The sequence below is a fragment of the Mustela erminea genome, chromosome 10, assembly GCF_009829155.1.
Source record: "Mustela erminea isolate mMusErm1 chromosome 10, mMusErm1.Pri, whole genome shotgun sequence".
Classification (NCBI taxonomy): Eukaryota; Metazoa; Chordata; class Mammalia; order Carnivora; family Mustelidae; genus Mustela; species Mustela erminea.
In genome coordinates this window covers 95,263,199-95,282,575 of record NC_045623.1, presented here as the reverse complement: position 1 = coordinate 95,282,575, position 19,377 = coordinate 95,263,199, and the positions used below count along the sequence as shown (strand labels likewise).

The 19,377-nt window shown below is 56.6% G+C and overlaps 1 protein-coding gene and 1 long non-coding RNA gene across 2 annotated transcripts; both read right to left on the bottom strand.

Annotated features, from left to right (window-relative positions):
- Positions 1-10,403: 10,403 nt before the first annotated feature.
- Positions 10,404-12,866, bottom strand: LOC116567342. The gene is made up of 2 exons (XR_004276196.1): positions 11,684-12,866; positions 10,404-10,921 (listed from the first exon to the last, which is right to left on the bottom strand). It is a non-coding gene; the product is annotated as an uncharacterized LOC116567342 (long non-coding RNA).
- A 1,735-nt stretch (positions 12,867-14,601) lies between these two features.
- Positions 14,602-17,692, bottom strand: CAMK2N1 (calcium/calmodulin dependent protein kinase II inhibitor 1). The gene is made up of 2 exons (XM_032302340.1): positions 17,414-17,692; positions 14,602-15,928 (listed from the first exon to the last, which is right to left on the bottom strand). Exons 1-2 carry the CDS (start codon positions 17,577-17,579, stop codon positions 15,858-15,860), a joined length of 237 nt encoding a protein of 78 aa, XP_032158231.1. The 5' UTR covers positions 17,580-17,692; the 3' UTR covers positions 14,602-15,857.
- Between the last annotated feature and the right edge of the window lie 1,685 nt (positions 17,693-19,377).

Below are 19,377 nucleotides of genomic sequence, written 5' to 3'. Positions count from 1 at the left end.
ATGGTGGCCCCCCATTCCAGCACCCCACCCCAAGCTTCCAGTCCTTCCCGCCTCACCCCAGTCCACCCTCCACCCAGCCTGAGCTGGGCCACGCCACTGCCCCCTCTTCCCACAGAGACCAGAGTCAAACCCCAGCCACAGTCAAGGGGGGCTCCGGTCCCTCTCAGACCCCTCTTGGCCTCTGCCCTCCCCTGCAGGTCCCAGCCACCCCAGCTTTGTCCCTGACCCTAGAACACGGCAGCTCTCCTCTCCAGGTCTTGTCACAAATGCCGTTTCCTCAGAGGGGCTTTACCCATCCACCCTCCCAACCCCGTCATCCCTGCCACGGGATCCCCTTCATATTCAGGATAGCTGCTGTGCCCTGAAGCCGAGATGACTTCTCCCCAAACCCCCTCCTCTGGCAAGCACTAGGCAGCAAGAGACCTCTCCAGTGACTTTGGGAAGCAGCCACCGCCATGTTTGCTATGCTCTGAAGGTCCAGGGCAGGGCATGCCCTGGTCACCCATCTCCTGCCCCCTGTTGGCAAGGGGTGGCCCCTAGGCCTGCAGCCACTCCAGCTCCCCCAGATCTCCCCTGAAGCTCGCCGAGTTCCGGGCCGAGTTCCGGGCCAGGTATGCGATCTGCTCCATGGTGAAGGATGCTGGCTTGTCCAGGAGCTCAGCCCAGCCTAGGCTGGAGGTCAGGGGAGTCCTAGGCAGGGCCCAGTTCATCCTTCCCCAAGTCCATGGGCAGCTCTCCTTCCCATTGCCAGCCTGAGCAGCCTAGAGCGACTCACGCTTAAGCCCAGATGCAGGGGCCACAGCCTGCCTATGAGTCTCCGCACTTGCACCAGGTCTGACCCCTAGAGCAAAGCCTTCTTCTGTACCCTTTGTAATGATGCTGCTTCTCTGATGAAAGCCCAAAGGATACTCTCTCCATTTTAGCCCTTGTCAGTACTGAAGCTTAGTTTAGTTATAATATGCCCTTTTCTTTCTCACCACCCTACCTGGGAAGATCCTGGAAGGCTAAGATCCAGTTCATCTTTTCATGGCTGCATCTGCAGGGCCTGGAACAGAATCTGGCACAGGGCGGTGCTCAGGGGTTACTGAGGGGTGGACTAGCTACCGTTAGCTGGCAGGACTTGGGGAATAAGAAGGTGCTGGAGACATAAAAGGATGAGAGGCCATTAAACACTGGCCACACACCTACTATATGCCCAGCACCGAGGGGACCCTACCCTTCTGTCTCAAACTGCATCCCACCCAAAGCTGTCTCCCACCCCAATAGCAACCCCCCTCACTGCCCACCTCTTCCAAAGAATGGCCACAGCCCCCTACCTCTTGACTCTTGGTTCTCACCTTATGCTCACAGAAGTGGCCATACCTGAGGTCACCAGTGTCAGGGGACCACCAAGCCTTGGATCTCCTCTGACGATGCTGACCACCATCTTTTCCTGGTCTGGTCCTGCGGCTTCTGCTCCCACCTCTCCGAGCATGCCTGGTCTTCCCATTGCCTGTTACCCAGATTCTGTCCTCAGCCTCCTCTCCCTTCTCTTCTTCACCCCACGTGTCTCTCTGTGGCCCCAGCACCCGGCCCCAGCCTAGGCAAGACCATCCCCCCATCACCACCAAGGTCATAAACTTGAACCTTCATATCCCAGTTCAAGAAGTGTCCTGACGCCCCCATGTCCAATGGCCTGGGAGAGTTGTGACCTGACACGGTGTTTGGACCCAGAAACACCAAAGTGCTTGTGGCCAATTTTAAGTGTATCCTTTTATTATCAAGTACTAGTCCCAGCCCGCCTCGATGACTTGGAGCCCACTGAGCTAGGTGAACAGACCCTTGGGGAGAGACAGGAATGCCTAAAGCCCAAAGCCATGCACCAGGTGAGTGATCCCCACTCAGCACTGGTCACCCACAGCACCCTGCTTCATGCACAGCCTTCAGCAGGTGGGTAAGACTTAATAAACACCTACTGAATTAGCGTGTGAATGGGTTGGGCTGGGGGAGGGTAAGCGCTGATTCAAACCCCAAGGCAGGAGATCAGAGCGCTTGATGGGAGACCAATGCTCCCCTTCAGGCATGAACACAGGACGACAGGAATCTGAAAGGAGGGCACCCAGGGATGGTGGCTGAGACTCCGTGGGGGACACTGATATGGGCTAAGTCTTCACCCTCAGCTTGTAAGACTGCCTGCGAGGCCCTGTGTGGTTAGACCCAGGGGAGGACCAACCAGTCTCGGGCCACTCTGACACCAAGTCACAGCCAGCCCACAAGGAATGTTCCCTGGATCTCCAGCCAGCAGCACCTCTACCTTTGCAGGGGGAGCGTCTGCAGAGCCGTAGAGCTCCTGGCCTCACTCTTGCACCCATGTGGTGTCTGACGTGTTGCAATGACCTAGTATCCATCATCCAGGGAGGTACTCCTATCTCCCTTTCACAGAATAGGAAACGGAGGCTCAGAGAGGGTAAGTGACTTACTTGCCCAAGAGCTAACAAAGAGGTTTGGTGGGATCTGAAGCCAGGCCCGTCTGGCTGGAACCTCACCCTTCCCACTCCAGGCTGCTATCTTCTGAAGACAGCGGAAGTCCAGACCCAGTTGCGGTGCACCCGAGAAGCGCACAGGCGAGGCTGGGTCAGGCGGCCGGGGCGCACTTCTGGTGTTCCACATCCGGACCATCTGTGCACGACTGGTGTTGAATAATGCGGACAATCCAGCACGGAGTGCGCTTATCAGATGCGCGATGGTGATGGCACATGTTGCCGGGGTGGGTGGGGGGTGTCGCAGGAACATGTTAACACCCTTCAGCCCATTTACACAAGCTGGATTATCAACCCAAATAGTTGCCATCCAGCAAGAATTGGGGCTCTGGAAACGGATGGATTTGACAGGTAGGGAGTAGGGCTGGAGGGGTCAGGGAAGAGTGGGGAACAGAGCCAGGAAAGGCAGCAGAGAGGAGAAATAGGGACTGGGGAGAGGGGAGGGTTGGTGTGCTAGGGGAGGACACATGACAGGAACCAGCCAAAGTGTACGAGCCAGTGATTCCCTTTTGACCAGTGATTCAAAGGAATCCCGGGGTGATGATGTTGGCAATAGCGCTACCCAGGGTGCAGCCTCTCACCCCCAAGACTCCAGCTGGGTGTCAGACCCCTTCTCTCTGCAGCCACAGACCCCTGAACTCACATGCCACCTCACTGTTTGGTTACCTGCCTGCCTCCCAGACCACAAAGAGATTTAAAACCAGGCAGTCTGACCCCAAAGGTCTAATCACTTACCCACCATTATACTGCTCTGTAGTGGGTGGCTGAATGAATGGAGGTTTAGGTGGTTGGATGGGTGGATGAATGGGTGGAGGGCTAGATGGATGGGGGCAGGGATGGAGGGAGGGAGAGATGATGGATGGAAAGATTTAAAAAAAATAGGAGGATGGGGAAGTGAGAGGTGGTAAGATGTTGCAATGATGGCAGTCATGATCATTTAAAGTCAGAGCCCAAGAGGGATTAGGAGAAAACTGAATCAAGGTCTCGCATAGACCACCGTCCCCAAAGCCCAGAACTCAAGCCATCCTCAGTAGAAAGGCCTGAAAGGACCTATGGGCCTTTGATCCCTAAAGATGAAGACATCCTTCAGCACCCCTGGTCTATACCAGGACACAGGACAGTGCCCAGATAGAGCCGTGCACATCCGCCAGACCTCACACAACTCCAACTGAATTTGACGAGGACTAATATTTGCACACCCACTGTGTGCTCAGCACAGTCTTCTGCTGACCCGCTGGCCAGCTGGTTGGCTCCCTCGTTCTGGCTGGCTGGCAGCCTGGGCTTGGCCAGGCGGCTCACAGAGCCCGTATCAGCTTACACAGCAGTTGGTGTTTCCTTCGCTGTAAATGCCCTTGTCTCCCTGGATGGAGGGAGAGTGTGATGATGACAGGGGTGGTCAGAATGATTTACTTTCAGCTCTGATGAGCCCTGCCTGGGGAGTTCTCATTGTCATCAGGTGGTAACAGTTTATGGTGGTGAGTATTTGAACAGCTCAGCGCCTTGTTTCGATAAGCATCATAAAAAATTATTAACCAAGCAGATGAGAGACGAAAGGGACAGACAGCCTGAGCTGTTTGGGGAGCGCTTACCCGGGAGCTGCTGACCCAGGCAGAGGAAACATATTGACATGAGTGTGTTCTCAGGGCATCCCAGGTGTTAATTAGGGAGGCGACTCCCTGTGGTCCCCGCTCTTGAATCCAAAAGGCCTGAGTCTGTCCCCTGACTATTGTGGTTTTGGGGGGAAATAGCTTATCCTCTAGTGATAATAAGAGTAATGCACCCTTACTGTAAAATATTTAGAGAATTCAGGGAAGTGGGGGGAAAAAGAAATAAAAATCATCCAATAAGCCTCATCTGAAAGAAAACAGCATTGATCTTTTCTTCCACTCTTATTTTTTCTTCTGCATATTTGCAGTAGCTGAGATGATCATAATAATTACCATAATAACCATATCTTAATATGTGACAGGCATTGTTCTAAGTGCTATCTGTGTATTAATTCATCTAATCCTCCCAATGGCCCTCCGAGGTAGGACGACTAGTAAATACCTGATTTACAGATGAGGAAACTGAGGCACCAAGAGGCTGGCTTGCCTGAGCTCACAGCCACTAAGGGGGCAGAGCTGGCTCCAAACGGTTCCACAACCCTGTTCTATTGTGGGTCCAATTTATATTCTCCTTTTCGCCTTGAGCATCCTGACATCCGCACTTTCCCATGTCAGCACACAAACTGCAGAAACATCATTTTTAATGGTTGCTAAATATTCCAAGTGGATGGACTACAGTTTACTTAGTCATCCTCCTATTTTGGATCTCTCTTTCCTGAATGCTGGGTGTTCCTAGGGCATCAGCAGCACAGTGGCGAAAATTACTGGCTCCCCTTCCCGAGAATGGACTCACACACCCACCCCAACACCACCACACAAAGCCGGCCCCAACTCCGCACCAAGGACTTGACAGCAGCCACCCCTAGCCCCCAACTCCCTGCCCCACCCCGCCCCCAAACCGAAAGCCTGGAATCAGAACTCTGAGGAGGCTCCCACCGTGGGCCAAATATATCACACAGAGATCCACGCCTGCCAGACAGTGTGGGCAGTGCACCTGTCCCGCCAGCCACCTGGGCAATACACCTCACTGTTTTCTGCCTTATAAACCAGAAACACCGAGCCCAACCCTGCCTACCTCGAATGACAAGTTCTCTGCGAGGATCAGATGACATAATTGCCATAAAAAAGCTTTTGAAACTGGAAAAAAGCTTTACATATGCAAGAGCTTGTTATTATTGTAACATTAATTCAACGACATTCCCGAGGAGCTGCTCCACACCAGGCATTTGTGTGATGCCCCGGGGAAATAAAGACTCAGAGGAGAGCCCCAGTGCCACCCAAGAGGGAAAAACAGTCTGATGGAGGAGCACAGACCAGCAGGAACACACAGGAAGACAAGTGACGGAACAGAGGAGTCTCAGTGAGGGAGCTAATTCAAGGGGAGGGGTCTCAGGGAAGGCTTCCTGGAGGAGGTGGCGTCTCAGCTGAAACCTGGAGGATGAGCAGCATTAGGCCGGACAGAAAGGGGGTGGCAGACTGAGAGAACAGCCTATGCAAAAGTGCGGGGGCAGAAAAATCATGGCATTCTGGAAAGAAAGCATGACCAGGGCATAGCAGGTTTATAGAGAAGTGGAAAGAGGGCTGGCTTATGGTGTAGACACACCCCCATCTGCTCTCTTAACTGCCAGTGATCCCCTAGCTGCTTAGGGAATGGGGAGGGAGCACATGACCCACTCCCCAGGAAGGCAACTCCACCAGGCACACTGGCAGCTGACAGCAGCATCACACACTTTACAGCTGAGAGGCAGCAAGGCATTGTGGGAAGCCCACCCCCCCCCCCCCCGGCGGTGGGGGAAGATGGGTGGGTTGGTCTGTGCTCCCCAGACAGTACAGGGCAGCTCCCCAAGCCTCAGCCCACCCTTGACCCTGCATCCTCCAGGTGGGAATAACCGGTCTGCGGTCTCCCCCTTGGTTCCTGGGGATGGATTGCCACTTCTTGAAATCTCGATTTCACACCCGTCGGCACAGTAAGGACAGTGCCACTGGCTCTGGGGGCTGCGATGTGTTCCAAGAGGCTGTAGCGTGTAGACCGAGCAGCAGTTCCGCTGGTTCCCAAACACGGTGTCTCATGCGCACACGTGGCAGGCACCCACTTCCCCGAGGTCAGGACTAGGGTTGGGTGATATCTGAAGTCTCTCCAACATTGGTCAGAGGAGTAGATGAGTCCAGGCCCAGACACTAGGGACTGCTGAGCTGACGGGCTCGCAGGTTGGGTCACAGTCCAAGATGCCAGTCCTTCCTGGCTCACATGGCACTCTGGGGAGACCCAGGACCCTCAGGGCATCTCAGAAAAGCCCCAGGGTCCCTTTCTGCCAGTGCTAGGAACCTAGTGAGGTTCCAGGGAACCAGAGAAACCACCCGGGGGCTTTCCGGAGGCCTCAGCCAAAAAGCAAGGGGATGAAGGTCCTGCTGTGTGTCTCCAAACAAGACCCTCAACCTTTCTGTTGAGCCCCAGTGTCTTCCCAGTCGCAGGAGGCTTGGGAGCCTGCCAAAGTCCACAGAGAGTTTACGTACTTCCCACGAACATTTATTTTGACACTGCTCTAGATGCTGGGGAGACAGCTGAAAACAAGACATTGCCCTCGGGAAGCTTCTACCCTCTCTTCCACCCTTTTCCCTGTTAAATGGAGCTCATAACATTGCCCATCTCCTGGAGTTCTGAGGAGTAAAAAAATTTATATATGTAAAGAGCTTAGTGCAGGACCTGGTGCTTAGGAAGTGCCCCCCCAGGGGGGCCTGGGTGGCTCAGTCAGTTAAGCATCTGCTTTCCTTTGGCTCAGGTCACCATCCCGGGATCCCAGCTGGGATCGAGCACCTTGTGCACAGAAACCCCCACCCCCACCTCCCACCCCCACCCCCCACCCCCACCCCCGCATGGCTCCCTCCTCAGAGTGGAGTCTGCTTCTCCCTCTCCTCCCTCTACCCCTCCCCACCCCACTCATGCTCTCTCTCTCTTGCTCTGTCTCAAATAAATAAATAAATAAAATCTTTTTTTTTTTTTAAAGTGCCCCCCAAACACGGTTATTAGTAGCAACAGCATCTGTGCCTGGGTTATAAGGATTGGATGAGCTACTGTAAGGACAGCATTTATGGGAACATGGGCAGACAGCAAGTGGGAAAATAAAAACAGCCATTTCCTCAAATGGGAGCCCATATCATCAGCCCATTTTAGAGAGGAGGGACCTGAAGCGTGAGAAGCCAAGTGACTTGCCCACAGTCTCATTTTGGTTAAGTGGAAAAGGGTCTTCAACAGACTCCAATTCAGGATTCCTCAACCGCAGCACATCCGGGCCTGGCTAATTCTGCATGGTGGGGGCTGGCCTGGGCGCTGTTCAGCAGCATCCCTGGCCTCCGCCCACCAGATGCCAGGAGCTCCAACTCTTCCCCACATTTCAACAACCAGAAATGTCTCCAGACACAGCCAAATGTCGCCTGGAAGGCAAAGTTAGCCCCTGCGGAGAAGCTACTGTAAACCAACCCTTGAGCTCAGATGCAAGGACTTTCAGCGTCTGACCGAAACCCCCTCCTCCAACCCCCGCCAGCACTGCCCGAAATGCCTTGTTCAACCACCACCCAGAGGACGGGCCCTTTCTCAAGCAAACCCCCAGCTTGCCAGCCTCTGTCCTTCTGCTCCTCTCCCCTACACCCAGACTGCCTTTCCCACTCCCACCTCCATCTCCAAGGGCCTGCCCAAGCCCACCTGCTTCCTGAATGGCTCCCCCACCCCAGCCCAGAACTCACTGTTTCCTCCCCAGCTCTCCAGCTGGTATCCTAACTAGTCATAAGCATGTCTGGCCTTGCCTGCTCCCTGTCAGTGTGCCCCACCCGCACTCCAGACTGAAGCAACTTGAGGGCAGGGGCTGTGCCTGACTCACCCCTGTGTCCCCAGCACCTCACAGGGGCTGGTGACACCAGGCCGGCCCCCTGCTCTGTGCACCTGGCGGTCACAGAGGAGACTGGCGCCCAAGCTGACTCCGGGGGCTGAGAAAAGGTCCTGGGCCTTGGGGAGGCAGTGGTGCTATCCCACTCGGGAGGGGTTCAGGATTAAAAGTGGGAGCCAGGCTTGGGCTGTTGCCACCTCCGGTTCCTACTAAGGACTGACTGAGGACAGGTTGGGCAAACCTCCAGACATTGGTGTCTCCACAGGTGAAATGGGGATGATCTCCAGTGACCCAGATTGATAGGACTGCTGGGAGGGCTCCTCGTCCAGTGCTCGCCCTGGTTCCAGCACAAGGATTCCCCGAGGAAGGTGGGAGAAGGTGGGAACCTTCTGGCCGCGCTCCCGGGGGAGGCTTGACATTTGAAATTCTTGGATCAGGAGGGCAGGGGCTACCCCGCCAACCCGGATAAGGAGAGGCCACGGGGACCCGGAGGGCGGAGGCGGGCGGGAGGCCGCCCGGGAGGCCGCCAGACGCAGTAAATAATTCACACAGATGAACTGGCGATAAGTGCGGCTTCGCGGGGGATCGAGTTCAGGTCGGAGGAGGCGCAGACCGCGGCAGGGGGCCTGTGGTCTCCGCAGTCTAGGAGGGGAGCCCCGGCTGCCGGGAAGACGCGGCCCCAGGTGCCGGCTGGGGCGGCTCCCCGCGAAGGGCGGGAGCTCCCCGGAACTGCCCCGCGGGGCACGGAGCCCCGCCCGCCGCCTCCGCCCCGCCGTCCCCATGGCAACCGCTGGCCCGGTCCAGGGTTCACTGCCGGCCGGATCCTCAACCTCTCCACCCCCGCCCCCCTCCCCGCCCCAGATGATGGGCCTTCGGGGCTCTGTGCGCTGGGCGCGGGCCTAGCCCGACCCCCTCCTGATCCTGGAGCGGTTGAAACCGGGGACTCTTGGAGTCGGGTCCCCTAGGGTTCTGTCCCAGCTCCACGACTTCCTGACTGTGCCGGGGCAGGCAGAAGACACCAAGGCTCTGTGCCTCGGTTTCCCCTATCTGTAAAATGGGGATAATAATCCTAGGAACTATCTCCTTGGGCTGTGAAAATTAAATGAATTAAATGCGAAGAGTGTGGAATGGTTACTGGTGTACAGTGAGCCCCGCACAAACGTTATTTTCCTTGTGGGGAGAGGGAGACCCAGAGGGGCAAAGACCTGCCCGCGGTAAGGTTCACACGCAGCACATTTGGGGTTGGAATAACAAGTCACCAGTCCTTTCTCAAACACCCACCGCGTGGGCTGGCCATCTGCTCTGGGGGTTCCCCAAGGGTTTCCTAAGCTTCCTGCAACACCAGCCCCCCTTCCCAACTTCTTGAAGCTGCCCTCTCGTCAAAGGGTCACTGTCCAGAGAGTGAGGTCCCTGAAGGCCAGTTCTGTGGCCCCAGTGCCAGCCAAGTCCAATACCCAGCCCGCCCACACCCCTCATCCCTGGCACAGGAGTCTTTAAAGGAACAGGGATTTAGTTCATTAATTAGTTCATTTCCTCTGCCCCAACACTCTCCCAGACCAAGCCCCCTAAGGCCTTGGCTACCAGCTCTCTGCTTTCCAGGACACCCCTTTCCCTGACAACTTCCTGCCATCTCCGCCTGCCCCTCATCTGCCCAGCCCCCATGGCCATTCTGTTAGGATTTCCCATGGCACATTTCCCAGATCCTTCTCCTCCCTTCGGCCTGTCCTCCTCCCTGACCTCCCTTTCCCTCTGGTGACCCTTTGTCCTCGAACAGCTGTTTCTGGGTCAAGGACCTTCCTCCAGGCCCGAGGGCATGCACAGCCCTGGGTTAAGGACAAACCCTCCAATGTGAGAGGTGACAAGATAAATCAAATCTTCCTCCCAGAATGATGGGGGGGTGGTGAGGCCCTGAGGTGGGGCTGTCTTCCCGAGACTTTGGGTTGCACTGAAGAAGCGGCTGGGGCCCATAGGCATGGCCTCTCTGTCCCTGGGGGCCACCCCACCAGCTCGGGCCCAGCTGCCAGGTTTCCCGGGATACAGCCCGGTCCTCGGATTTATTTTTGCATATGGTTTGGGAGAATCTCTGTTGCCGGAATAACGACAACCTTTTTTTTTTTTTTTTCTGTTTGCTTCCCTCCAATAGGCAGATTTTATAAACCAGAGCAGCTGCCTGAGGTTTCCAAGAGAAAATTCTGCACAGTTTCTAACCAGGGTGACAGTTCCCCTCCACAGGAAGTTGCTTTTATTAAGATTGTTGGGTTTTTGTGTATGTGGGTTTTTTTGTTGTTTTTTTTTTAATCTATTTTTTTGTAGGACTCCATCTATCGGTCATCAGGCAGCACCTTGGCCTTATGGACATTTTTGGTTGTTGTTGTTGGTTTGTTTTTTTTTTTCCGTTTGCTGGAATTCATGATTACATCTAAACCACAGTAGGCTTGCCCAACACAGGGCAGAGTTGAATGGCCAAAAAGTGGGTCATTCACATGACCTGAGCAGAAGAATCCCAAGTAATTTATGGAGATATTCTCCCAACAGAGTAATTCCCCACACCTTAAGTGGGCTACACATGATGATTTCCTTCCAAAGAGGACGGTATGGAAGGAGACGGGAGGGTAAGACACCTGACCAATGCCACCTCAGTTGAATGATCAAGGTCAATGGCAACAGTGGTAAGTCATGCTGATAGCATGTGCTCTTGATATGACGTAATGAGGGACAATTTACCTCCGTGCTTCCCAAAACCCATAACCCCAGCTGAATCACCAGAAAATCATCAGATAAACCCCAGTCAAGGGACCGTCTACCAAATACCAGTCCTCCATCAAAAACAAGGGAAGTCTGAGAAATTTTGCTGGCCCAGAGGAGCTCAAGGAGATCCAATGACTAATTGGAATGTGGTGTCCCAGGTGGGATCCTGCAACAGAAAAGGGACATTAGGTAAACAAGGAATGAAATCCAAATGAACAGTGGAGTTTCACTAGTGGTGGTGTACTAGGGTTGGTTCCTGGGTTGCAGAAAATGTACCAAAGTGGGGCATCTGGGTGGCTCAGCCACCTGGGTAGCTCAGGTTAGGCATCTGCCTCCTGCTTTTGGCTCAAATCATGATCTCAGGGTCCCTGGGTGAAGGCCCGAGTTGGACTGCCCTCAGCGATTCTCTCTTCCTTTTCCTCCCCCTCTGCCCTTTCCCTTGCTCGCTCACTCCCTCTCTCAAATAAATAAATAAATGCACAAAATCTAAAAAAGAAAAATGTACCATAGTAATGTCAGACATTAACAATAGGAGAAACTGAGTCAGGGGTATTGAAAACTCCATGCTATCCACACAACTTTTCTGTGAATCCAAAACTATTCTAAAGTAAAAATTTACCTTTTGGAAAAGTGGGATTCAGGCAACCCCTAAGACCAGGTTCTTTTTGGTTCCCTCTTTTTTGCCTGAAGCAAGGGTCCAGGCTGCGACTTTAGCGGTACCCCAGCCCAACCCCCTTTCCACAGAACTGTCATTCTTTTCAAGCTCAGTGAAAACTCCCACTTCCTAATGGCTACATACTCGGTGTTTGGCCCATAGCAGGTGCTAAGTTGAAATTTGTGAAAATGAATGGAACTTGAGGACTTGTCAAAGGAGAAGATCTGAGCAGAGAGCCACACTCTTCCTTTTCTTAGGCAAGAGGTTCAGTACCTGCAAGTCCCCATCCAAGTCCCCATCCGGAGAAGAAAGACTTCTGGCAACATGGTTAGAGGGGTAGACTTCTCCGAACAGGGCCTTTGGAAAACAAGCATTGAGATTTACTTAGGATTGAATTTATCAGGGGTTTTGAGGAGCTGATGACAATAGGTAAGCGGACTCCTCCAAACTGCTCCCAGACTCCACAGTGAAGCCTCCACTGCCCCCTCCGTACCCCCAATGGGTACTTCTACAAAGACGCTTCGTACAACAAGATCTGTTTTCCAGGTTCTAAAAGTCTACTGCCTGGCACATAGTAGGCACTTGATATACATTCATTGGTGGTTACTATTCATTATGCGCCAGGCTCTAAGCAGGGGAGAGGTAAGAGTTCCTATTTAATCCTTTAATCCAGTGACATTCGAGTCTCTTTCTTTTAAAACTCAATTTGCCAATTTCTCCCTTAGAGGTGCTTTTGGATATTCCTCCGGACTGTCGACCTGGATGGGCCACAGAAGCAGAATCCAGGGAGATGCATGCTTATTTGCAAGCATTCAGTTAGTGAAGTTTGAACAATGCAGCCCTGGTGGCTGGATGGATGCAGGGAGGCCCTCCCCCACCTTGGACTCGTCATGGCCTTTTCCATATTTATTGCCACCTAAGCGGATACTTCAAACATATTCGGCCCTTTGTATAATCCGGTATCTGCCCAGTCCCCAAAGTGCCTTCCCAACAAATGTTTACCCCGATGTTAGAGTATATTTAAAAGATTGATATTCCCTTTTGCTGAATGGAGCTCTCCGGAAAAGCCGACTCTGTCTTCCCAGGCAGAGGATCCTGCCTTGACTGACGGGGTGGCCTCCAGCGAGAACATTTTAATACGTCACTTATTAAAGTGGACCCAGAGCCTTGGCAGAGGGCTACCGTGCTCCCCCCATTCCTGGCAGAGGGCAGCTCCAGGCCGTCGCTGACACATCCAAGCACTGCCTCCCTCCTGACCGCTTATGCAGTTGTCTGTTGTGCAGAAGGCAGAGAGCGTAACCTCGAAACAACGAACCAGCTAAAGGGTCTTTAAGGCTGAAGGATAATGTCTGCAGCTGGGACTGAGCTCCGGTGATTCTGCATTGCCCCCCCCCCCCCAACATCCTGGAACTGAGGCTCTGGGTTCTACTCCTGCTGAGCCGACCAACTAGCACACCGGCCTTATGCAATTTACCTCGCATCTCTGAGCCCTGGTTTCTCCTGCACAATCAGGATAGGAATAAAGCCAGCTTCCTAGGGCTATTGTGAGCCTGGCGTACAGTCAAAGCTCAGCTAGTGTGGTTGTTTTGTGGTCCTTTTAGCCCTTCTGGGGCATCCATTTCTTCACCTACCAGAGAGTTCATCGTTGTGGCTTTCCAGAGTTGCCGGGTGGATTACGGGAGAGAAGGGCTGCACTGTATCGAGCAGCTAAGCAGTAATTACTCCTGGTATGGACCAAGAGGTGTCTTCAGAAAGACTCTTTTCATATGGCTCCCGCCCCTCCTGGCCGACTGAGGCCGAACAGAATGTGGGCCCTGCCTCGCGCTCCCAGCGTGGCAAACTTCCACTTTCTCACGGGAAAAGCACAAGGGGAAAGAGAGTCAGGCTCTGTGGTGCCTACAGGCCCATCAGCTCCAAAACACTGGGATTCTCTGGGGTTGGCCGGACACAGAGCCAGGTTCAGGAACAGGTCACGCGCCTGGGAAGCTCAAGCTGCCATCCCCCGGGCATCCTGCTGCCACCACCAGCTCCCACTTCCCACCACCAGCCCTCCATTCCCACTAATGGCTCATAGGATGTCCAGCCTCTCTGCTGGGCCCTCCTGAGGCTCAAGGCCTCCACTGCCTGGGAAGGGGGATGAGACATCACCCCCTCCCCCACAGGCCCTCTGGAGCCCCTCTTCCCCACCCCCACTGCCACCACCCTGGGGCCTGTCTTACCTGATGTCTGAGTCACAATCACACTCCTGTCACCATGAGCAGTGTTGTGACTCCCTGGCTGACAGTTTTACAACAAACACATTAAAAACTCCCGGCACTGAGGTTCCTGGATGCAGAACAGCCCCCGGAAAAAAGAAAAAAAAAACTTCTTCAGGCCTTTCTTCAGCCAAAAACCCTTCTCCCAAACCCTCCCCCCACAGGGACCTGCTCCATCACGATTACCTGCCCCCAGAACCCCGCAAGGGACTGAGATTTTGTTTCATAAGGACCCTCTTTGGTGATTGGGGGAAGCCTGAGACCTACCAGGCTGTGTGGGCCCCAGAAGACGGGGCCCATCCCTTACACAGTGACCTGTGAACTCTGCAATGGCCTGTGAACTCCAGAAGCCCAAGGTGCAGGGGAAAGGGTGTCGCTGCTCCTCAGTCCTGCCTTTGAGGACAGATGGCCCCCGGTGAAGCATTCTATGGGCATAGAGCGGCCTGTAAGAGTGCTACAGCCTGCTGGGTGCGGTGGTAAACTTCCCACAACTCCAGGAGGCAGGAGCTGCCTGACCCCCAGCTCACAGATTTGGAAACTGAGGCTTCAAGTAGCAAGGTGACTTGCTCAAATCCATATAGGTGGGACGCGAAGAAGCTGGGATTTTAATCCAAGTCCGCCAGCCTCTAAACACTACTCTTTTTAACAAGACTGCCTGCCTCCCAACACACAGGACCTTCATCGCCAGCACCCAAGGGATGGCAGCAACCGCAGGGAAGCAGGGAGAGCCCTTTGCAAATCCAAACGGAACGAACTCTCCCTCCGGCGATGGCTGTCAGTCTACTGTCTTTCCTGCCATCTGAGCCCAACACCGCCCTGGGGGCCCTCCACACTGCCTTGCTGCCTCCTGGACCAAAGCTACCAGTCCCTCCTTCTGGTCTGCAGCCAGCAGACAAAAGCAAGTCCCCCGACACCAAAGCAGAGACCAGAGAGGAGTGAGACACAGGGACAGTTCTTTTATTGTAAGTTGGAGAAAGAGCCCCGTGTGCTGGTTACAGGTGCGACATCCAGAATATCGAATTAAGAAAAGAGGGAACAGGGAAGGGAAGAAACCTCTTGAGGTCCAAAGTTGCAAACAAAAAGTGGTAAAAGATTTCCTCACGCAAGAGGCGTTTTTTTTTTTTGTTGGTTTTTTTTTTTTGCAAATACCATGCAAAACAGGCAGCTGGTGTGCCTTAAGAGAACCCCTATAAATAACAGAAAAGACACTCCAAGCATTCCTTTACGTGGACTCAGAGCACAGGGAAAAAGAAAAGAAACCAAAATGCCTTTCGGCATTTCAAGATATTTGGCACTCTTGTGATTACATTTTTTTACAGCCCATTAAAGAGAATAAACTGACACAATATTAGAGAAAAAAAACAGGCTGCTCACACAACAGACTGCAGGAAGAGGTTAGAAAGAGCTCAAGCATTTTTTTTTTGTTTTGTTTTGTTTTTCTGGGTTTTTTTCCTGACATATAAAATGTGTCCATTTGCATTAACTTGGGCAAATAGCTTGCAGCAACAAAGAAACACAAGCTTTACAAGTCATTTTAAAATAAAACAAGGATTCTTCCTTTGTATCATTCCTTAGAAAAGTTCTCTTCTTGTTTTAAACACATTCTGATAACTTCAAATGATGACCAAAATAAAACATAGTATCTATAGAGATCATCTGCTGATTTTTCATACATCCAAGGATAACAACATAAAAAAATAAAACCGGACAGCATTTCACATCCAAGTGCACAGAATCATTTTTGCAAGATTAAATAGTGTAAACATTGGGAACAGCCAAATCAGTGAAGAATGCCAACACCTCAAAACACCCGGTGTTGCCGCTTCATTATTTAAGTGGTTCAAAATCCAGATCATTGCGCAATATTCACTGTATATAAAAGGAAATGGATATTAATTTTGACAAATAGCTGTACTGAGACTTCTTTTTTATTTCTTTATGTGTGTGTATATAGTGATTTTTAAATTTTTAATTTTTTTTTTAATTTTTATTTTTGCTGAGGAGCCCAGAGCCTTCTCCTCCTCCTTCTCGCGCCTCGTCTGTCTCCCGGCCTGACACGAGATACAGGTTGTTGATTTCATCGTGGGTAGCAAGCTAGTCATGAATTTCAAAGTGCTTTCTCTTTTCATGCTTTTTGCCAATAACTGTTACCGCCGTTCTTACTCTCCCTTAACTCATTGTCTTTGGGGGAGTTAGACACCAGGAGGTGCCTTGTCTGTCATATTTTTCAGCACGTCATCAATCCTATCATCTTCAATAACCACTGCAAAAAAAGGGGGAGAGAAGGAGACGTGAGCGCGCCTGGGCCTCGCCGGGGGTCTCCGATGTCGCCCGCTACGTCCGGGGACTGGGAAATGCGGGAGGCCGAGGGAGGGGGGGTTTCCTCGCGCGCCAACCTCCTCTGTCTCCGCCGGGGGACCCTGTGCCGCTTCCCTTTGAACCGCTTCCCCCCGACCCCAGGCTGAGCCCGGGTTCGGGTCTGAGAAAAGGCGGCGGAAAGGGCGCAAATCCCGCAGGCCCGGCCGCAGCCGAGACGCGGACCCGCCGCGTCCTCACGGAACCGCACCTCCCCGGCGCTATGGAAAGAAGGCTCGCCAGCAGAAGGCGGAAGGGAGGAGGTGCTAGGGTCCCGGCTCGGGGACCCTCGGGGGTGCCCCGAGCGCGGCGCCGGTGTCTAAGGCTCTGGGTACGGAGATGCGGGGAGCAAGGGGGCACGCGGGGGCCCGGGGGCCCCCGCGCGCGGCGGGTCGCGGATCTGGCCTGGCCAGGGCCGGCGACCCCTCCTGCGCGCCCCCTCCGCTCCGCCCGCCGCGGCAGAGGTCAGAGCCTCCCGGCGCTGCCGGCCTCCGCCGGCCTCTCCGCCTCTCTCACCGCCTCTACCTAGCCAGCCTCGCTTTCCTCAGTCCCGCCAGCAGTCTCTCGGCGTGGCCGTCACCTGTCGAGGTCTTTGGGTCTCTCTCCGTCTGGGGTGTCGGTCTCCCTCATTGTTTCAGCTGCTTCTCTGTCCTTCTCCGACTGGCGTCCCCGGCTCGCTGTCTCCCGCTCTGGCTCCCTCTCCCGAGCTTTGTCTTGGCCTCTGCCCCTCTCGGTCTCCCCCAATCCACCACCCGCCTCCCCCACCAGCCCCCCATCTCTGCCTCTCAATATCTCCGGGCAGCTATAGGTCCCCTCATTGTCCCCGCGCCTCTGGAGCTCCTCTCCGAGCCTCGCTGCGTCCCAGTCTCCCCCCGGTTTTTCCAGCTCCCGCGCCTAGCGCTCGGACTCCGCCACCCCCTCCCCGTGCTAAGTAACAATGAGAAGCCGTGCGACCCGAAAGCCCCTAGCCTTCCCCGCGGGAGTGGGGTTCCCCCCAAGCAGTTCTCCACGCCGTCCCTGGGGGAGCCCTGGGCCCCCCACTCCCGGGTTATAAAGCGAGTGCAGCTGCAACTACACTGCGCAAAAGGGGAGGGGGGTTAGAAATCGAAAAGCAAACTTTGCCGCGGGTGGGGACCCGAGAATAACCTTCCAGCCCCCGCGGTAGCTCGAGGCCGCCACGCCCCCTGGGTGACCCCAGCGGGAATCAGGCTGAGGGGGAGGGGTTTCCGCGGCCAGCGGGCGCGGGACCCGCAGTGCAGGATCCCCCCAGTTCCGCGCGATGGGATTCCGTTCGGTCGGAACCGGCTCCCGGGTGCTGAAGAGCCCCCACAAACCTCGGCCAGGTCTCGGCGCCCGAGAAAAGGGGCGTCCGGGGAGGGGGCCGCTAACTCACCCCGCTTGCTCCGGCCGATCTGGCCCAGCTTGGGCGGCCGCTTGTTCTGCCCCGCGCCGAAGAAGTTGTTGGTGTCCTGCAGGCGGCAGGAGAAGATCTGGCCCACGTCGCCGCCGTCGCCGTAGGGGCTCAGCTTCTCGTCGCCGTAGGGCAGCACCTCCGACATGGTCGCGTCCGGGGGCTCCGCGGCGGCGCCTCCTCCGCCCGCGTCCCCGCCCGCGGCGGACAGGGTCAGCGGCGCTGGGGCCGGGGGCGGCCGGCCGGGGACCGCCCGCGGGCAGCTGCGGCGGTGGCGCCGGCGAGGGGCCGGGGGGCACCGCGGAGGCGAGAGCGCGCCGCCCGCCCGAGCGATCCTACGAGCGCCCGGCGCTGCGCTGCGCTACGCTCCGGCTCGGCGCGCGAGTGGCTGCTGCTCCGGCACCGGCGAGCAGGACTCACATCCTCGGCGCGCTCGGGCGCTGGGCGGGGGCCGGGCCGGGCGGGGCCGCGAGCCGGAGTGGGGGGGCGGTGTCCCGGCGAGCCCGCGGGGCGCGGGGCCGAGGAGGGCGCACCCCGGGGAGCCCGGCGGGCCGGTCCTGCGACGAGTGCGGGCGGCGGCCGCGCGGCTTCGGGGAGGCTGACTGGGGAGCGGCGAGCCGCGGGGCGCCGAGGGGCGGAGGGGGAGGGGAGCGAGGGAGGAGGGAGGGCACGGGGGTGGAGGGGAGAGGATGCCCGGAGGGAGGGAGGGGAGAGAGAAACCGGGAGGGAGACGGCGAGAAAAACAGAGGGGAAAGGGAGAGGGAAGCAGGGGAACCGGCAGGGAGAGACGGAGGGGAGGGAGAGAAGAAAGGGGAGGCAGCGACGGGTCCCGCTCGCCGCCGCCGAGGGCGGAGCGGAGAGGCGCGCGGACGGGGCCGGCGGGGAGAGAAAGAGGGTCGGGGAGGGAAGGCGGAGAGTGGGAGCGCGGAGGAGGAGGCTGGGACGGAGAAGCCGGCCCGCGAGCGAGCTGCGAGCGAGAAATGCCGGCCGCTTCGCGGAGGCGAGGCGCCGGGAGGAGGGCGGGAGGAGGGCGGGGACGAGGGGACCCGGGGCCGCGGGGAGAGATCCCTGGAAGCCGCGCGACGTCACCGGGCCGCGCGGGCCGGCTCGGGCCGCGGCTCGCTTCCTGCCCCCGCCCCCGGCCCCCGCCGGCCCGCCTGCGCCCAGGGGCCCCCCGCGAGCCCCGCCCCGGCCCGGCGGCCTCCGGGCGCCTCCTCCCCCCGCGCCCCTCCCGCGGGGTGTTTACCCGGCCCCGAGCCGGTGAGCGCCGGACCTGCCGCCCGCTCGGCCTCCGGCAGGGCGTGGGGCACAGGGCGTGGGGCGTGGGGCGGGAGGCGGGGGTAGGGGTTGGGGGGGCGCGGGCCAAAGACCACACGCCGGGAAGGACAGATGGACGCCGGTCTCCCCCGAGGCCGGACGCTTGGGCGAAAGGTCGGAGGGCGCGAGGGCGACCTGAGGACGCAGCCTCCCGCGCCGGCCTCAAACCAGGAAGCCCCCTTCCCCCGCCACACTGGCGCTCCCCCCTTCACACGTCCGGCGCCCGGCCCCTTGGGCCTCACCCCCTTCCTCCCCCACGGCGATCGCCCTGGAAGGCCCTGCTCCCAAGCCGAGACTCAGAACTCTGGCTCCCGCAAGGCCTCTGGGTGGAGGCGGATGGGGGGGTGGAGGGGGCAGCCCCGCCTCCCGGAGGAGAGGGGAGTGCCTCATTACGCCGGGCTCGCCCGGGGTGCCGGGCTCTCGGCGTCCACCGCCGCCTCCTCCTCCTCCGGGGACACCCCGGGCCTGCAGCCCTCTGCCCTGGGGGACCTCCCTGCCAGCAACAGCCTCGAGCCCTGGGGAGACCCTGTGGCTTCTGTGGCGAGGAGCGGGCTCCCGATCCCGGGAGGGAGACTGGGGCAGCCCCCAGAGGCCTGGGAGGCGCATCTGCCAAGCAGATGGTAACTCCG